Source organism: Impatiens glandulifera, chromosome 1 (genome assembly GCF_907164915.1).
Source record: "Impatiens glandulifera chromosome 1, dImpGla2.1, whole genome shotgun sequence".
Lineage (NCBI taxonomy): Eukaryota > Viridiplantae > Streptophyta > Magnoliopsida > Ericales > Balsaminaceae > Impatiens > Impatiens glandulifera.
The window spans coordinates 85,413,743-85,432,136 of record NC_061862.1 but is presented as its reverse complement, the minus strand read 5'-3'; the positions used below and the strand labels follow the sequence as shown (position 1 = coordinate 85,432,136).

The 18,394-nt window shown below is 30.9% G+C and overlaps 1 protein-coding gene across 1 annotated transcript; it reads left to right on the top strand.

The window, feature by feature from the left end:
- Positions 1-13,367: 13,367 nt before the first annotated feature.
- On the top strand, positions 13,368-16,079 carry LOC124921984 (tRNA-splicing endonuclease subunit Sen2-2-like). The gene is made up of 2 exons (XM_047462696.1): positions 13,368-13,725; positions 15,165-16,079. The coding sequence occupies exon 2, from the start codon at positions 15,176-15,178 to the stop codon at positions 15,911-15,913; it is 738 nt and encodes a 245-aa protein (XP_047318652.1). The 5' UTR covers positions 13,368-13,725; positions 15,165-15,175; the 3' UTR covers positions 15,914-16,079.
- Positions 16,080-18,394: the final 2,315 nt, after the last annotated feature.

Genomic DNA, 18,394 nt, shown 5'->3' with positions numbered 1-18,394 from the left:
TATTATATCGGTCCTGCTATAATGGAAAAACGTGATTAAAAAACTCCAAATACACGTTCAACGTCTTTTCTATATGCTTCTTATTTCATTGCAAATTATTTTTTTCTTCCGACCACGTGGCTCATGAATTGTTTGCACAAGAGTAAGTCATTTTGGATATATGCCATCAACTAAATAATAATCTATATTATATTCTTTTTCTTGAATTACATAATGAGATGGATGAGAAATACCTTGAGTTAGATCTGAGAACATATGAGATGACTCTAACACGTTTATATCATTGTTGGTGCCTGACAAACCAAAATATGCATGCCATATCCAAAGATCATAATTTGTGATAACTTCGAGAATGATGATAGACTTTCCACTACGGCCTGCGTATTGTCCTGACCACGCGGTTGGACAATTTTTCCACCTCCAATGCATACGATCTAAATTATCTAGCATTCTAGGAAATTCACGTTGCTGACTAATATTGAGAAGTCTAGAAATATCATTTCAGGTTGGCCTTCTAAGATAGTATTCGCTAAATATCTCAACCATAGTGTGACATAATTTTTTCATACTTTCAATTGCCAATATACGGAAAACTATCGTTATTTTTTCTATTTGAGATAATCCAAGTCTGTCTGCATTATCCGATTCTTGTTGGAAGTAGCGATCATGATCTTTCACTGCGTCAACAATTCGAAAGAACAATGAGCGAGACATTCGATATTTCCGACGAAACATGGTATCATTATACATTGGATTATCTGAAAAATAATCATTGTATAACATACAATTGGCATTTTCACAATCACGATTGATGACAATATATCCATGAACGGAACCACGATGTAGTATTTGTTGGCTTTGTTGTTCAAGAAGTTGTTGGATGATCATGTTGTTATTTTTGTGAAGACAACATAAATTTTGTTGTCTTTGATGAATCATAATATCATCTAAAGAAGAAGAAGATGATGATAATGATGAATCACTAACATTGAAATTTATTATGGAGACTTATAGTTATGGATAGTAAAAAATATATGTGATAAGTTTTGAATGACTTAACAATGGTATGAGAATATGTTATGTATTTATAGTAGTGTAATTGCAATAGAATGGTAATATAGTCATTTACAATCCAGATCGGTGGAGAAATATGACAAACTTTTCATTATATGGTCATTTAAATTAATTTGAGTGGAGAAATATGACCAACTTTTTAGTGTATGGTCATTTTCAATTAATTTGTGTGGAGAAATATGACCAACTTTTCAGTGTATGATCATTTCAATTCATTTGAATGGAGAAATGAGACCAACTTTTCAGTGTATGATCATTTTAATTAATTTGAGTGGAGAAATAAGACCAACTTTTTAGTTTGTGGTCATTTTCAATTAATTTGGTGGAGAAATAACATCAACTTTTCAGTGTATGGTCATTTCAATTAATTTGAGTGGAGAAATTAGACCAACTTTTCAGTGTATGGTCATTTCAATTAATTTGAGTGGAGAAATAAGACCAACTTTATAGTGTGTGGTCATTTCCAATTCAGTGTATTAAGTATGGTAAGTGTTAGGATTTCACTTATATATTGACATGGAGGGTAACATATAATTCACTACATCTTACCATTTGAATTCAGTCAAATACATATTACCTTCATCTGTTGTTAAGAATGTATGTCCGATCAACAACCTATAACCTAAATGAGGATATACTCTTATGTCGGGTTTATATAGAAATTTTTGATGATCTAATTGTTGGAATTAATCAAACAAGTGACCGATTATGGTCTCGCATTGAATAAGCTTTCAATAGAGAAAGGTTGGAGCATTGGGAGATTCGTACTAAAAGATCTATGCAAGCCCGACTGGACACTATCCAAAAAGCAGTAATGAGACTTCATGCATGCATAAAGCAAATTGAGAATATGCATCAAAACGGTACTTCAAATGAAGATATTGTGAGCATTAACATATTATCTTGATAGAAAAATGATAAACTCAGAAAAATTAAAAATGTAACATTTCGGTCCCCGAAATGTCATGAAATGCACATTTCGGTACCCCAATTTTTTTGTTCAAATTCTGACGTTGGGACAACGTGGTAGGCCATGTCGGATTCGTGGTTTTGCTTTCACTACCCCATTCACTAAGTTTATCATTCCTATATTTGATATACTATTTTTTATGCATATTGTATTTAATTATTTGAACTTCATAGATGCTCAAAGCTAAAATGTTGTTCATGAAAGATTCTAAGTTCAAAGCAGGTTCAAAGTTCGATCATGTGTGGAACATTGTTAAAAATTTTGAAAAATTTATATATTGTTCCACAAGTAGTAGGAGAAATCAATTTGTCAACTATGCCTCTTTCGAGTCAGAAAATTCAACTCCAAATTCTGTTGGACAAGCATCCCCCGATATTTCCTCATTTTCTCTTAACTTGGAAGATTCAACATTGGTTCTCCATCTAAAAGACATATCGGAGTGTAAAAAGAAAAATTGAAAAGAAAAATGGTGGTAATACATCATTGACCCTAAATGAAATGCAGGAAACAAAAAAAATTGTTGAAGAAATGAAAAGGGCAAATGACCATATGCAAAGTCAATTAGATATGCAAAACAAACGTTATGCGTTGAAAAAGATTAAGGAATAAAACAAGACTTTAAGTTAAGATTTGAGTAAAATACAAGATGCAAATGTGTGCGCATTTATTCTGGCTTAACAAGCCAAAATTATGCAAGAAAGAGCTCAATATGAAAGTCAATCAGATCCTTCCACCCGGCTACATTTTCGGACTATTTCAATAATCTTGGAGAAGTTGTGCTAATTTAATACTAGATTATAAATCATTATCTATAATTTATTTTTATTATTTGTGAGCAAATTTAACTATTGTATTATTTATGTTGTACTTTTAATTATTGTACTATTTATTATGTAACAGATAATTGTCTTTTATGTATTTTCTATGTTTATTCGTACCGTTTAAAATTATAAATTTATATAATTTAAGTTATAATATATAACGTAAAAATATAAAATAAATTAGATAAAATTTCAAGTATAATACAATTTAATGATTTAATTATATATTTTAAAAATATTATAACTTTTTATCTTAAAAAATAAATAGTTGAAGGATCAATTTGCATATAAAGAAATCAAAAGTCATTAAAAATATATAATAATCATATGGGAGCGAAAATTTTATAACGAAAGTTAGGATGAATGACTAAGTCTAATTTAAAATATTTATTTATCTCTTCTTTTTTCATTAATAATTTCTTTCGTCTCTTCTTTTATATTTTTTATTTCTTTTTATTTATTAATTATAATTATATATTTATATATTTGAATTAATTTATTAATTTATATATTTTTAAAAGTAATAATTGAAAAAATTAATAAATATATATAAATATAAGAAAGAATAAGAAGTTAAATATAAAAATGATTATTTGTTTTAGTCCAATTAATTATTTTTTTTCATTTTTTAGTTAATAGTTAAGTAATTTATTTATGTATTTTTATATGAATAATAATAATAAGGAGGATGAATAAATGAAATTAATAAAATATATAAATGTATATATTCAAATATATATATATATATATATATAAAATAAAAAATAAATATATATAATTTATTAAATTATTATTTCTCTTCTTTAAATTTATCTTTCTTATTTCTTTTTAAAAGTCTTTTTTTTATTTCAATATATATTAAAAATTTAACTTGTACATAATATTATATATAACTTTCTCTTTTATAGTATAATGTTATATATATATATATATATATATATATATATATATATATATATATATATATATATATATATATATATGAATATTAGTAATTTAAATTTTATTTATTATGAACATTATTAGTTTGTATTTTGAGTTGAAAAATAAAAATTTATCCCTTTTTAATTTCAAATTAATTGAATATTTATAATAATATTAAAAAAAGTTAAAGAGAGGGAAATTATTAAATAATTTATTTAAATAATAAAAAAATTAAGAGAGAAAAAATATTAAATGTTGTTACGAAGTATACAATTTAAAATCAGAGAGAGAAATTAATACACGTCATATTTTTAATATGACATGTACAATAATATCACATCATTCGTTGCTCCGTCACATTCACTACAAAATTTTTTCTCCTCTTATCGTTACTCTAAATATATATAGTTTAAGGGTCATTCTGTAAAATTTGTCAAAATGGTGAAATGAATAGTGTATACACATATATGCATTTGGCGAAGGAGGATATAAACACATTATGTGTTTCATTTTGTCGGACAGTAAAAGAAAGAAATAGCATACAAAACTCATTATGCGTGGCCGTTAGAGATGCCCTAAGAACGTTAGAGATGCCCTAAGAACAATCCTTACAAATGTTTGAAAACGTAAATGACATAAAAGAAAAACTTATAACATTCTCTGTCTAAAGTCTTAAACAATAAACTTTTTCACGCAGAAAAGCAATTAAATATTGTTAGTGTGTTCCTGTCTACTTTAATATTCAAATACAATTGGTTATAACCATTGGACGAATCAAATGAATATGTTTTAATTCTGACCAGACTCAACAAATAAATAAATTTGATGTAAGCTACAACAAAACAATAAAAAAAATAGATATCAAATAATATAAAAGAGGAAGGAGAAAAATATAAGTTTGGAGAGATATTCACTTATTATAATATCAAACAATTAAATAAAATTGACATAAAATAAAATAAAATTTCAAACTAACCCTCATCTTCCTCTATTTTGTAGATCAATCTTAAATTCTAAATTAAACTAGAAAAAGTCATTTAAAAAAAATGGTTTCTCCACTCAAACTCAAAATGAGTTTTTCATTTTTTTTTTCACTATTCATATATAAAAAAAATTAATTATAAATGACCAAATTATTATTTATGGCTCAAACTTTGAATCAGTTGAAATATCAAATATTTAACCATTTAAAAACTTTTAACATACGGACGTTACTTTATCTATTTTAAATGACATGTGAATCTATTAATTTTTATTTAATTTCATGTGTCAATTCAGTTAGATTCAAACGAAAATATTCTCATTCTCCTAGTCAACCCATCTTCTCTGTCGTCTCTCTTTCCTTACTCACTCAAGAAGCGTAGAATTCAACATCTTTCACTTCTTCTTCTACACTTACAATTTTGATTTACACAGATTACTGTGTGAAAGAGAAGACTGTAAGCTTACGATGATCATGAAGGAATATTATCGAAATCGCAAATCGGGAAGTGGGTTTCGCCATTTAAGCAATTAAGATTATGAACAAGTAAGGGTAGGTAATTCTGAAGAAATTTTTGAGATCTCCAACATTTTTCTAGTATTCAACTTTTCTAGGGTTTATGTCAAAGCAAACAGAGATGGTACGTACTTCTTAGCACGAAATCTTCATCACAATTTAAACTATTTCTTGTAATTTCTTACCGGTCTTATGATAGAAATACGTAGAATTCAATCTGAAATAAGTAGTTCTTTTTAATATCAGCAAACGGTTAAATCTAACCGTATTACTCAACCCATATTCAACCCAAATTAAATTTACTCAACCCATTATCTAACCCATATTATTTATTAATATGAGTTAGGTAACCCAAATTATTTTTTTATTTAACATGTATTTAACTCATTTAATATATTTTTATCCGTTTAACACGTTTTCCACATTTTCCACGTTATTGACACGTTTTGATACGTTTAACACGTTTTTGACATGTTTTTCACGTTCTTGACACGTTTCATACGTTTTTCACACGTTTAACACGTTTAACTCGTTCTTGACACGTTGAACACGTTTTTGGCACGTTTAACACGTTTTTCATGTTTTGGGCATGTTTAACCTGTTCTTAATACGTTTTTGACACGTTTGACACGTTTTCACGATTATGACACATTTAACACGTTTTGGCACGTTTAACACGTTTTTGACACATTTATCACGTTTTCCACATTTTTGACGTTCAGTACGTTTTCCACATTTTTGACGTTCAGTACGTTTTCCACATTTTTGACGTTCAGTACGTTTTTCACACGTTTTGACACATTTAACACGTTTTGACACGTTGAACACGTTTTTGGCATGTTTAACACATTTTTGACGCGTTAACACGTTTTTTTATGTTTTTGGCATGTTTAACACGTTTTAACACATTTAACACGTTTTTGACACGTTTGACACATTTTTCACGACTAAGACACATTTAACACATTTTGATACATTTTTTTTACGTTTTTGGCATGTTTAACACGTTTTGACACATTTAACATGTTTTCACGTTCTTGACACGTTTAGCACGTTTTGACACATTTACATGTTTTCACGTTTTTCACGTTCTTAACATGTTTAACACGTTTTTAACATGTTTAACATGTTTAACACATTTTCACGTTTTTGGCACGTTTAACACGTTTTCCACATTTTTGGCACGTTTTGACACATTTAATACGTTTTTGACACATTTAACATGTTTCTCATATTTTTGACATGTTTAATACGTTTTTCGCACATTTAACGTGTCAAACATGAAAATGTGTTAAACATACAAAAAAACGTGTTAAACGTGTCAAAAACGTGTTAAAACTTGTCAAAACATGTTAACGTGCAAAAAACATATTAAACATGTCAAAATATGTTAAATGTGCAAAAACGTGTTAAACGTGTCAAAACGTGGAAACGTGCCAAAAACGTGAAAAAAGTGTTAAAAGTACCAAAATGTGTTAAATGTGCTAAAAATGTGTTAAATGAGCTAAAAACGTGTTAAACATGTTCAACATGTCAAAAACGTGTTAAACGTGTCAAAAATGTGAAAAATGATTTAACGTGTAAAAAACGTGTCAAATATGTCGAAAACGTGTTAAACATGCCAAAACCGTAAAAACACGTTAAACATATCAAAAACGTGTTAAAATGTCAAAAACGTGTTAAACGTGCCAAAAAACGTGAAAATAATGTTAAACTTATCAAAAACGTGTTAACGTGTTATATATGTCAAAAACGTGTTAAACATGCCAAAAACGTGAAAAATGTGTGAAACTTGTCAAAAATGTGTTAAACGTATTAAACGTGTTAAACGTGATAAAACGTGAAAATGTGTTAAACGTGTGAAAAACGTGTTATTAGTGTGAAAACGTGTTAAACATGTCAAAAATGTGTTAAACGTGCCAAAAACGTGAAAATGTGTGAAAAACATGTTATAAGTGAAAACGTGTTAAAATGTTAAAAATATGTTAAACTTGTGAAAAACGTGTTAAACTTGTGAAAAACGTGTTAAACATGTCAAAAACGTGTTCGACTTAAAGTTGGAAGATTATTAGTTTATATTGGATTAATAATAGAAAATTAAATTAAATTTATATAATTTGGGTAATTTGGGTAACCCTATCCCAACCCAAGTTAAACCCAACCCAACCCATACTCAACTCAACCCAAATTAACCAACCCAAATTAATATTTTGGGTTTGAGTTATGGTTGGGTTTGAGTAAACCCAAATTATGCTCACCCCTAGTTCTTCTCCTTCTTCATTGCCATCTCCATTTCCACACAAGGAACCATCTTCTAAAATAAGTCCAGCTCTTATTTTCATCATAGTTATAGTTGTTGGGTTGAAGAGAAAAATAAGGAACGAAGGTTACAAAAGGAAATGAAAATATTCTTATTTTGTTGTGATTCTCCAATCATCCCATTACAAGGTAAATATATAATAAAAATCAAAATCTTTTCGTTATTTTAGAATTAAATATTGTAACTTATAACCTCCCAATATTATCCTAATCAATACCATAATTAATTAAAAAGATTTATTTTAATTAAAAAGATTAATTTCAACACTCCCCCTTAATGTTTTTGCTGGTCATGCCTAACAAATCTCGTAAGTAGACGAATTTGTTTAAAGGAAGTGCTTTAGTGAAGATATCTGCAAGTTGATCTCCAGTCTTTACGTGCTTGATCATTACTTCTTCATCATCCACTGCTTCACGAATGTAGTGATGTTTAAGGTTGATGTGTTTTGTTCGACTATGAAATACCGCATTTTTCGACATAGCAATTGCCGATTTGCTATCGCAAAAGAGAACTGTAGCCATATCTTGCTTCTCCCCCATGTCTTCTAAAATCTTCCTTAGTCAAACCAATTGTTTGGTTGCTTCGTTTGCCGATATGTATTCGGCTTCGGCGGAGGAATGTGCAACTCTCTCTTGCTTTTTCGACGCCCATGAAAAAATACCTGAACCTAGTGAATAACAATACCCGGATGTACTCTTCATGTCATCCATGCTTCCAGCCCAATCGCTATCACAGAACTCAAACAACTCTATATCTTCACTATCATTTTTTTCAAACATGAGACCATACTCCATAGTCCCTTTAATGTATCGCAACACTCTCTTTGCAACTCCAAGATGAATTTTGCTTGGTCGGTGCATAAACCAAGATAATAAACTGTAGCATACATGATCGGGTCTTGTAATCGTAAGGTACAACAAACTCCCAACCAGACTTCTATATTGTACCGCATCAGCATCACCACTACCATCATCTTTCACCAACTTCTCATTTACTACCAATGGAGTCATCACGGGATTACAATTCTCCATTTTAAATTTTGAATGAATGCTTTGGACATACTTATTTTGACAAATAAATACACCTCCATCATTTTGATCAATCTCAATACCCAAAAAATAATGTAACAAACCTAAATAATTCATCTCATATTTCTTCATCATATCAGTTTTGAACTCATTAATCATGTTTTCATCATTTCCAGTAAAAATCAAGTCATCAACATAAAGAGAGACTATGAGCATACCGGATTCACCATGCTTGATGTAGAGTGTCGGCTCGCTAGGACTCCTAAAAAATCCTCTCTTAGAGAAATACTCATCGATATTTCCATACCAAGCACGAGGTGCTTGCTTCAATCCGTACAATGCTTTCTTCAACTTGTATACTTTTTCTTCTTCTCCTTCAACATTGAAGCCTTGTGGTTGTACCACATACACCTCTTCTTTCAATACTCCATTCAAGAATGCATATTTCACATCAAGTTGGTAAAGCTTCCATCCTTTGTGAGCGGCTAATGCAATCAACATCCTTATCGTTTCGTGTCTCGCAATCGGTGCAAATGTCTCATGATAGTCGACTCCAGGTTGTTGAGAATACCCTTTTGCCACCAATCTTGCCTTGCATTTTTTAACCGAACCATCAGGACTCATTTTCGTCTTGTAAATCCACTTCAACCCAATCACATCTTTTTCTTTCGGCTTCTCTACTAACTCCCAAGTTTCATTTTTTTCGATCATGTTGATTTCTTCTTCCATTGCTTTCACCCAAATCTCCTCTTGAATAGCTTGTTCAAAGATTTCAGGTTCTACAACACAGAAATTACATCGAGCATATATGCCGTTCAAATTTCTCATTTTTACCGGAGTAAGGATCGGAATGGATGAACTCGCCCCGGGTTGTGTTGTCGAAGATTGTTGATGCTCACTTTCTTCATAACCACTTTCATTTTCTTGTCTAGATGACTCCCTCCGATCTTCTTCAAAAATCGGCATTTGTACATCCTCAACACCTTTCTCTTTCCAATCCCATTGTTCTTTTTCATTAAAGATCACATCCCGACTTTCAATCACCTTATTTTTCTTCAAGCTAAAAAATCGATATCCCTTCGACTTGGTGCTATAGCCAACGAATATGCATTTTTCACCTTTATCTTCAAGTTTATTTCTCATTTGCTTTGGGATATGAGCATAGCAAATGGATCCGAACACTTTCAAGTGATTGACTGACGGCTTTCTACCCCCGGACCATGCCTCGAATGGTGTCTTGTTTTCAACCGCCTTTGTCGGACAACGATTCAACAAATAAACTGCTGTATAGGTTGCTTCGGCCCAAAAAGCCAATGGTAACCCCTTTGCATTCATCATGGTTCTCGCCATCTCGACAATTGTTCGATTCTTCCTCTCAGCAACGCCATTTTGTTCTGGCGTATAACTCGTCGTCAATTGTCTTTCAAGACCAATATCTTCACAATATTTCTCGAACTCCTTCGAGTTGTATTCTCCTCCTCTATCACTTCTTAATCTTTTAATCACCTTACCACTTTGTCTCTCGGCCATTCTTTGAAACTTCTTGAAAACAGAAAGTGCTTCTAATTTTTGCCTCAAAAATAGACCCAACACATTCTTGTAAAATTGTCGATAAAAGTGATAAAATATTTGTTACCTCCGTGAGAGTTTTTGGACATCGGACCACAGATATCAGTGTGAATGAGCTCCAACAATGATTTTGCTCTCTAGGCTTTCTCTTTCGGAAACGTCTCTCGATGGATTTTACCAAGAGCACATGCCTCGCAAACATCATGCTTGTCATCAATATTTGGCAACTCATACACCATAGTTTTTCTGCTTAGCAATTTCAAGCTCTCAAAGTTCACATGCCCAAGCCGTTTATGCCACAACCATGACATATCTTCAACATTGGTCTTCATCGATGCACAACTTGCAGGTTTAAGATTAAGAGGAAAATTTCGATTCCTCTCAATCTTAACAACCGCAATCAACTCTCTATTATTTTTCTTGTCAAAAATTTTACAATAATCATCATCGAAGTACAATGCATGATTATTTTGCATAAGTTGCCCAACACTCAGCAAATTTTGAGCTAAATCCGGAACAAACAACACATCATGGATTAGCAATTTACCTTTCTTTGAATCTACTGCGATCATACCTCTTCCATTTGATTTCACCACAGCACCATTACCCATTGTGATCCGAGTTGTGTCACTCTTGTCAATTTTGCAAAAAATTGACTCATCTCCGGTCATGTGATTGCTACACCCACTATCAACATACTACTCGTTATCATTTTTTCCAATAGTCGCTTGACATGCAAAAAAATGTGCTTCCATCACTTTCACAATTCCTTTTCTCCTCGGTATAATTGACTTGCTCTCTTCTTTGATCTTGACAATCCTTTTGCATATGACCAAACCTCTTACAATTAAAACATTGAGGTTTACCTTTATGATAACAGTCTTCTTCAACGTGACCGGATCTTTTACAATGATTGCAAAATTTGTTATCATGGAAGTTTCTACCTCCCCCTCGGCCACGCCCTCGACCTCTTCCATAATTTTCACCGCCACGAGAATATTGACGTTTACTCGAGCTTTCCGTAGAATCTTCTTTTACACTCACTTTTGATTGAAAGGCACTTTCGATGGAAGCTTTGGTATGTCGCTTCATCCGTTGTTCATGCATCTCAAGAGAACCCATCAAATCGTGAATACTGAGTGACAGAGGTCTTTCATTTCTTCAATAATAGCCACCATATTGTCATACTTTGGAGAAAGACTTATCAAGATCTTCTCGCAAACCGTTTTGTCGGTCAAGTCATTGCCAAGACACTTGATTTGATTTACAACTTCGATCACCCTTGAGAAGTACTCTTGTAGAGTTTCTTTCTTCTTCACCCTTAAATTTTGAAACTCTCGTTTGAGAGTCAGGAGCTTCACTGTCTTCATTTTGTCGCTCCCTTCAAATTCCTTTTGCAATATATCTCACGCTTCCTTCGATGTATTAACCCCTATTATTCTCGGAAAAAGCTTACGAGAAATACTTTGTTGAATAAAAAATAAGGCCTTCGCATCTTTCTTTTTGTTCTCCTTTAACTTTTTATCGGATGAACGATCTGATGATCCTACGGCATCTTGATCTTCAATGTGTCCGTTCTCCACCAAATCCCACAAATCTTGTGAGACTAGGAGTGTCTTCATCATAACACTCCAATAATCATAATCTTCTCCGTCGAAAATGAGTTGCGCTACTCGTATCGGCCAAGAATCTCCTAGCATCGCCATGGATCGATCTTGAAGCTTTGATACCACTTTGTTGGGTTGAAGAGAAAAATAAGGAACGGAGGTTACAAAAGGAAATGAAAATATTCTTATTTTGTTGTGATTCTCCAATCATCCCATTCCAAGGTAAATATATAATAAAAATCAAAATCTTTTCGTTATCTTAAAATTAAATATTGTAACTTATAACCTCTCAATATTATCCTAATCAATACCATAATTAATTAAAAATATTTATTTTAATTAAAAACATTAATTTCAACAATAGTATCAGTTATGTTCTTCATAGCTGGCCTTCTTCATCTTCTAGTTAGATTCTTAATAAAACACAGATCTTCTTCCCTTAGTGCCGACTTGCATTCTCTGCGTTATAAATTCTTTTGGAACCATTATCGCGGACGAAATGATATTTCTCATTGCGCCTGCGGTTCGAGGAATCAAAACAGCCGCATAACTCGGTAGTCGGTACTTTTGATAGAATTGATTTTCGATCTAGCATCTAGGCACACGTAGGTGAATGCGCCTGCGATTCCTCCCACCCCGGCTCAAGAACAGAGTGGTTTTTGAAGATAGATGTGACTTGGGAGATCCTCTGACAACAACAGGTTTCTTCCAATTTTGAGAATTTTCAATTTGTGAGATGCCAGCTTTTGAATGAGAGCGGATTTGATTTGCTCGATGAGTTGGGTGAGTGCGACTAGAGACAAGAACTGACTTGAGGTTGGTGAAATGGGAATTGAAGTCGTGGTGAAAGATTTTGAGAAAAATATGAGAGTTGAGAATTCCATGAGTGTGCTTCTTTGAAAAAATATAAGGGAGTATAGGGTTAATTCGATGCTACATGTACATGCACTACCTGTGTTCCACTCATGAAGTGACACCTATACACAAAAGTACAACCTCACCTCTCTCATTTGTTAATTTTTTTCTCCTTGTACATATGACACTATCTTAATGGATACATGCACTACCAGTACATGTAGCATCGATGGGTTGACGGGAACTGAGTCAGTCCGATGCTACCAGTATATGTAGTGCCACATATACAAAGAGAAAAAACCAACAAATGAGAGAGAGGTAATGTTTCAATTTTATATATAGGTGTCAATTTATAAGTGGGATACAAGTAGTCTATGTAGTGGTAGCATCGTATGAATGAACTGAAATGACAGGTGGAATTAAATAAAAATTAATGCATTGACACGTCATTTAAAATACACATAGTCAAGGTTCATTTGTTAAAAAAAACTTTAAATGTTCAAATATTTGATAATTTGAGTCCCAAATGTATTGGTTTATTTAGTCAGATCTCCCCAAGTTCGACCCCTAATTGGGGGCAACTGGTTAAAAAAAATATTATCTTATATTTCTTTTAGTACCATAAATTTATAATAATAAAAAAAAGTAAAATGTTAAAATATAAAGTGTTACCTGGTCCCGATTTGAGGAAGAAGGAAGAGGGGGAATTATTTTGTGAATCCATCTATGCAGATCAATCTATGAGCTGATGATTGAATTGACACCATTACTGAAGAGAGTTCCATGTGAAGAAGAGTTTGCTGTTTTTGGGAGGAAAAGGGAATCGGGTCTGGATCAAATGGAGCTAAGATGCCCTAAAATCGACGTCTAAGATTGAAAGCAAGCTGAAGACAATGAATCCGGACCCTAGAAGAAAGAAATGCAGATGGGTTTTGGGTTTATTCTAACCTACCCGACTGTTCCCTTTAAAGGAAAGAGAAGAGCAGTTGTTTCTACCCTCTAGAGCTGCTGTCATTTTGGTAGTAGTTCCATCATCATCATCATCCTCAACTTTTCAAGGTTCATTTACAGTTTTAATGACTTTTATACTTCCTATTTTCAGTTTAGTGGCTTAGATTGTAATAAATCCTTTGATTTCAATACAATATGATGAAGATTGAAGAGTGATTAAATGCCTTAGTCGAGGTGTTGAATCAAGTGATTAGGAACTTAAACTAAAAATATATAAAAACATGTTGTCAATAATGCTAATGCTCATTCAAATCATGTCAATTTATCAACCTGGAAGGAGTTTAGCTACTTAATATCAGCAAGTGTGTGGCCTCATATTCAAAAGTGCTTGATAGAAGGGAAGACATCCATCAATTGCAAACCATCCCAAGTACTTTATTTCATTATTTGATTAGGTTTTGGTATATTTGTTTCTTTCTTATTTCTATCCGATAATTGGAAACTCACTAGCAACCAATGGAAACTTTATGCATAGAAATTTACTAATTTTGTCATTCTCTAGAGAATTTGTTACAAATCATGCGGCGAACTAGGTTTAGAAAGGAGGCTTGTCGGATGCGCCATAGGTTAAAAGAAAACGGTGGTCTAAGCACTATCCTTACAAATGCATGTAATGTAGGTGACATGGAAAACTTGTAAGATTGCCTGTCTGAAAATTGGGACCTATTATTGCCCTTTTACACAGATGAGCAATTGGATATTGTTAGTTTGTTCATGCATACTTCAAGATTCAAATACAATTTCTTATATGGTTGGGGGTTATAACCATTGGACGAATAAATTCTAGTTTTGCACGTGTACACAATCATAGTAGGACTTTGAGCTATAGTCTCACAAATACTAGAGGCTCAAAATACATCATGGTTTTCATTGTCTAGGTAACTCACACATAGTTAAGCTGTTTAAATTTAATTCCTATAATTATGGGTATTCTATGTATTTGCTGAATTGTTTGATAGAATGGTATATCTGAAGTTATAGGAGTTGAGTATGTTGATGTTTATATTTATCTTTATTTAGTCAATATGGAATTAATTAGGTTCTTTAGTGGTTAATCTCTGTCAATAAATATCTTTTTACTCTACTTAAAATAAGTTAAATATCTCTCTATTTTTCTTCATGGTATCAGATTTTACTGAAACACTTTCTATTCAAATTAAAGTTGAAAAACATTTCATTATATATTAATATCCATAATGTCTTTTTGCCCAAATAATCCAATTAAAAATAAACACTTTGCCCAAATATTTAAAAATAACCATTTGGTTATTCAAATAAACTAAGATTAAATAAGGCATTAAGGCCTTGTATTGGGTTGTATGGTAATGATAAATTTTATCAGCTATCCTATCGAGTTTGCGGTATTTAACTTTGCATCTTTGTACTTTCTTTATGAGCTTATTTAGATGGTATTTTTGCAGTAGATCCATCCCCATTTCTCAACATATTGGATGTTTTTCAATAATATATACTTTATTGGTTATCAGAACTAGGCATAATGGGTCCAAGGTGGAAAGGAAAGGGAGCAGAAGCTAAGGCTCATTCTGATCCCATGTCAAAGATAATTTCACAGCTTCAATCTTCACTACTTGCGTCAACAAATTTTCATGGACTCCTCTCGGGTTGCGTTATACTTCTTGAAGTTGGAGCAGAACAAGCTGAGCTTCTTAGTCGTGCCTGTTTTGGCCGACCCACTAGAACCGCACAAGAAGAAAACAACCAATGGTTTCAGTTAACTCTAGAGGAAGCCTTTTACCTCTCCCACAGTCTCAAATGTCTTAAGATCCTTGATGAGGAAGGAAATTCGAAAAATGACAACGATCTATGGAAATTCATGAAATCAAAAAGAGAAGCTTTCCCTTACTCATTTAAGGTTTATTCTCATCTTCGTGATAGGAATTGGGTGGTAAGGTCTGGAGCTCAATATGGTGTGGATTATGTTGCGTATAGGCACCATCCTTCTGTGGTGCATTCGGAGTACGCTGTGCTTGTTTTGTATGAAAAAAAGGATTGTTTTGCACAAAGGTTGAGGGTTTGGTCAGATTATGAATGTGTAATTCGACTTTGTGGCAGCGTGGCAAAGACATTGCTTGCTATTTATGTAAACTCAAAGGAGGAACCTTGTGAGTTTTCATCGTGTCTAGAGAATTTTTACGTAGAAGAACGAACAATCATGCGATGGAGCGCAGAGCAGCGACGTGAGGATGGGTATGAAGTAAAAGACTTCATCAAATAAGATGTGCTTTATGTACATTTTTTTGTTTGATGTTTTTTCTTTTAATTTGGGTAAGTTATAAAAACAATAATAATAATAATGGAACTAGGTGTATGAAATCTTGATATTTATTTAGGTTGTGTTTAAGTTAGTGTTGAATTGGAATTGGGGTTGGTTTGTTGGATCATTTAGACTATGGAATTGAAATTGGATATATTATTCCAATAGTTTGAAAATGTAAATTTATAATTTCTATCTAAGAATTTCAATGTTTTTTATTTTATTTTTGTTGGAAGTTGATGCCTACAAAGTATATATCGCATGTTTACATAACATGTTTCTTCTAGACCCTATCTATTATATAATTTTCACCAAAGCTCAAAATAATAAATAAATGAGAAGAAAGATTTTGAAATTAATGATGCGAAAATAAATAAAAATTATTTGATTGAGTTTTTGAAAATAATAATAATTAAATTTGATATGATTTATTGAATTGATAAAATTTACCTAAATGAAGTAAAATTGAAATTTAATAATTAAATCTAACTAATAAAAAATATTTAAAGTTAATAACTAATATACTATTATTTTTTTAATAGAATAATTTGGATTATGATGATGTAGCTAATTGAAAATGAGTTATTAATATTTTATAGAGAAAAAAAAATTCCTTATTTATATCCTGAGGATCTCATTATGTTCATGAGGATGTGCTTTGATTTAGATACCTTTATGCATAGATTTAAGTTCTTTGTAATTAAATATTGTAAGTTGTAACAATATAATATAAGCTTGTTGGATTTAAGTATTTAACGTGGTGGAAGAGAATTAGGTCATAGTGTTTTACTTTTTGGCTGTCATTACTCTCTTTTGCATCCAAAGCAGTGTAGAGAGCCTTTATTATACTTGTGTTATATTTTTTATTTTACTTATTTGAATGAGATTAAATCATCTAATTTAATTAAATATTATTTTATTTTTCATTTTTATTTATCAAATAATTCAATTCATTTATCAAAATATTAAATACTTTCGTTTTAAATTATTATTTTTTTATTATTATATATTAACACCCTATAAATTTTTTTATAAAAAATAAAAAATCCAACCTCTTTAAAATCACCTATCATTCCTTAATCAAATTATTCATAATAAAAAAAAAATTAAAAAAATCCGAATTTGAACTAACCCTTTATGTTTTGGATTGGAACAATATATTATTTTATTATAATATTAGAACATTCTACCTTTCTTATATCTATAAATTTATCTAAAAAAAAATTAAGAAAAACAGTTTCATTAAAACTATTATAATTAAAATGTAATGATCATAAATCAAAATCTATTATTAATGCTATATATCTTAAATTTAACTAAATTATAAAAAAATGAATTTTTAAGTTTTAAGTTTTATATAAATAATTATATTTAAAGTATAAAATTCAATAATCTCTTTACTCATCTCATTATTATCTTTATTGAGAATTTTGTTTATATAAAGAATTTAATTATTAAGAAGCATTGTTTTAAATAAAAACAATATAAAAGGAACTTATTAGTATTATGGTGCTCAAATGAGTTTTGATGGGTGGGAACTAGAATTGTGATAAAATTGTTGTGCAATAAAAAATCATAATATTTAGGTATGGGTATGTTTAATACACAAAAAAAAATATATATTAGTATTATTTTTTTCTCTCTAATTTACTTTAACAACGTAGTAACATTTTTTCTCTTATGATTTTTTATTTTTATTTTAAACTTTTACATAAATATGTTATTTACGTACTTTTATTTTTATTACTAGCCTCTCTTCTTTATTTTAATTAGTTTCAAATCTATATCAATTTTCAACCATCAACCAATATTATAAAGTAGTGTTTAGTATAAGGTACTAGTTATGTACATACATATAAGTTAAAATGAGGATAAATTGTAAAGAGGTATTAAAAAATATAAACGGTATAAGTTATTAGTGTTTGATTGAGAATATAAAATAAGTATAAATTATATAAATTTTATTATTATTTTTGTTTGGTTGGTGATATAAAAAAGTGTAAAAGACTATTTTACCCTTATTTATATAAAATATTTTAATCAGTGTCCTAAATGGCGGCCGCCGCTAGGCCAACACCGTTCCGCGGTCAAATTATTTAATTATTTATTATTTTTAATTAATTAATTACTAATATTAATATATATAAATTTAATAAAAAAAACTTTTTATCTCCGACTATTTATTTAAATTTTGAGACGACTCTTTACATTCCAATTCATTTATCTTCTTCTTTTCTGTTTCTCATCTCATTATCCTCACCTCGCATGATCATCTACATCTTCTTCGATCATCTACGTACCTCTTCTTCAGCTTGTCTATCTCTTCTTCAATATATTAGCTTATTACATTATTTGAATCTATGTGCAATATACTTGTTTAGATACATCAGATGAGGAATATGAAGAAAATGTTGATTTTGAGTCTGATGATAAGAGAATTAT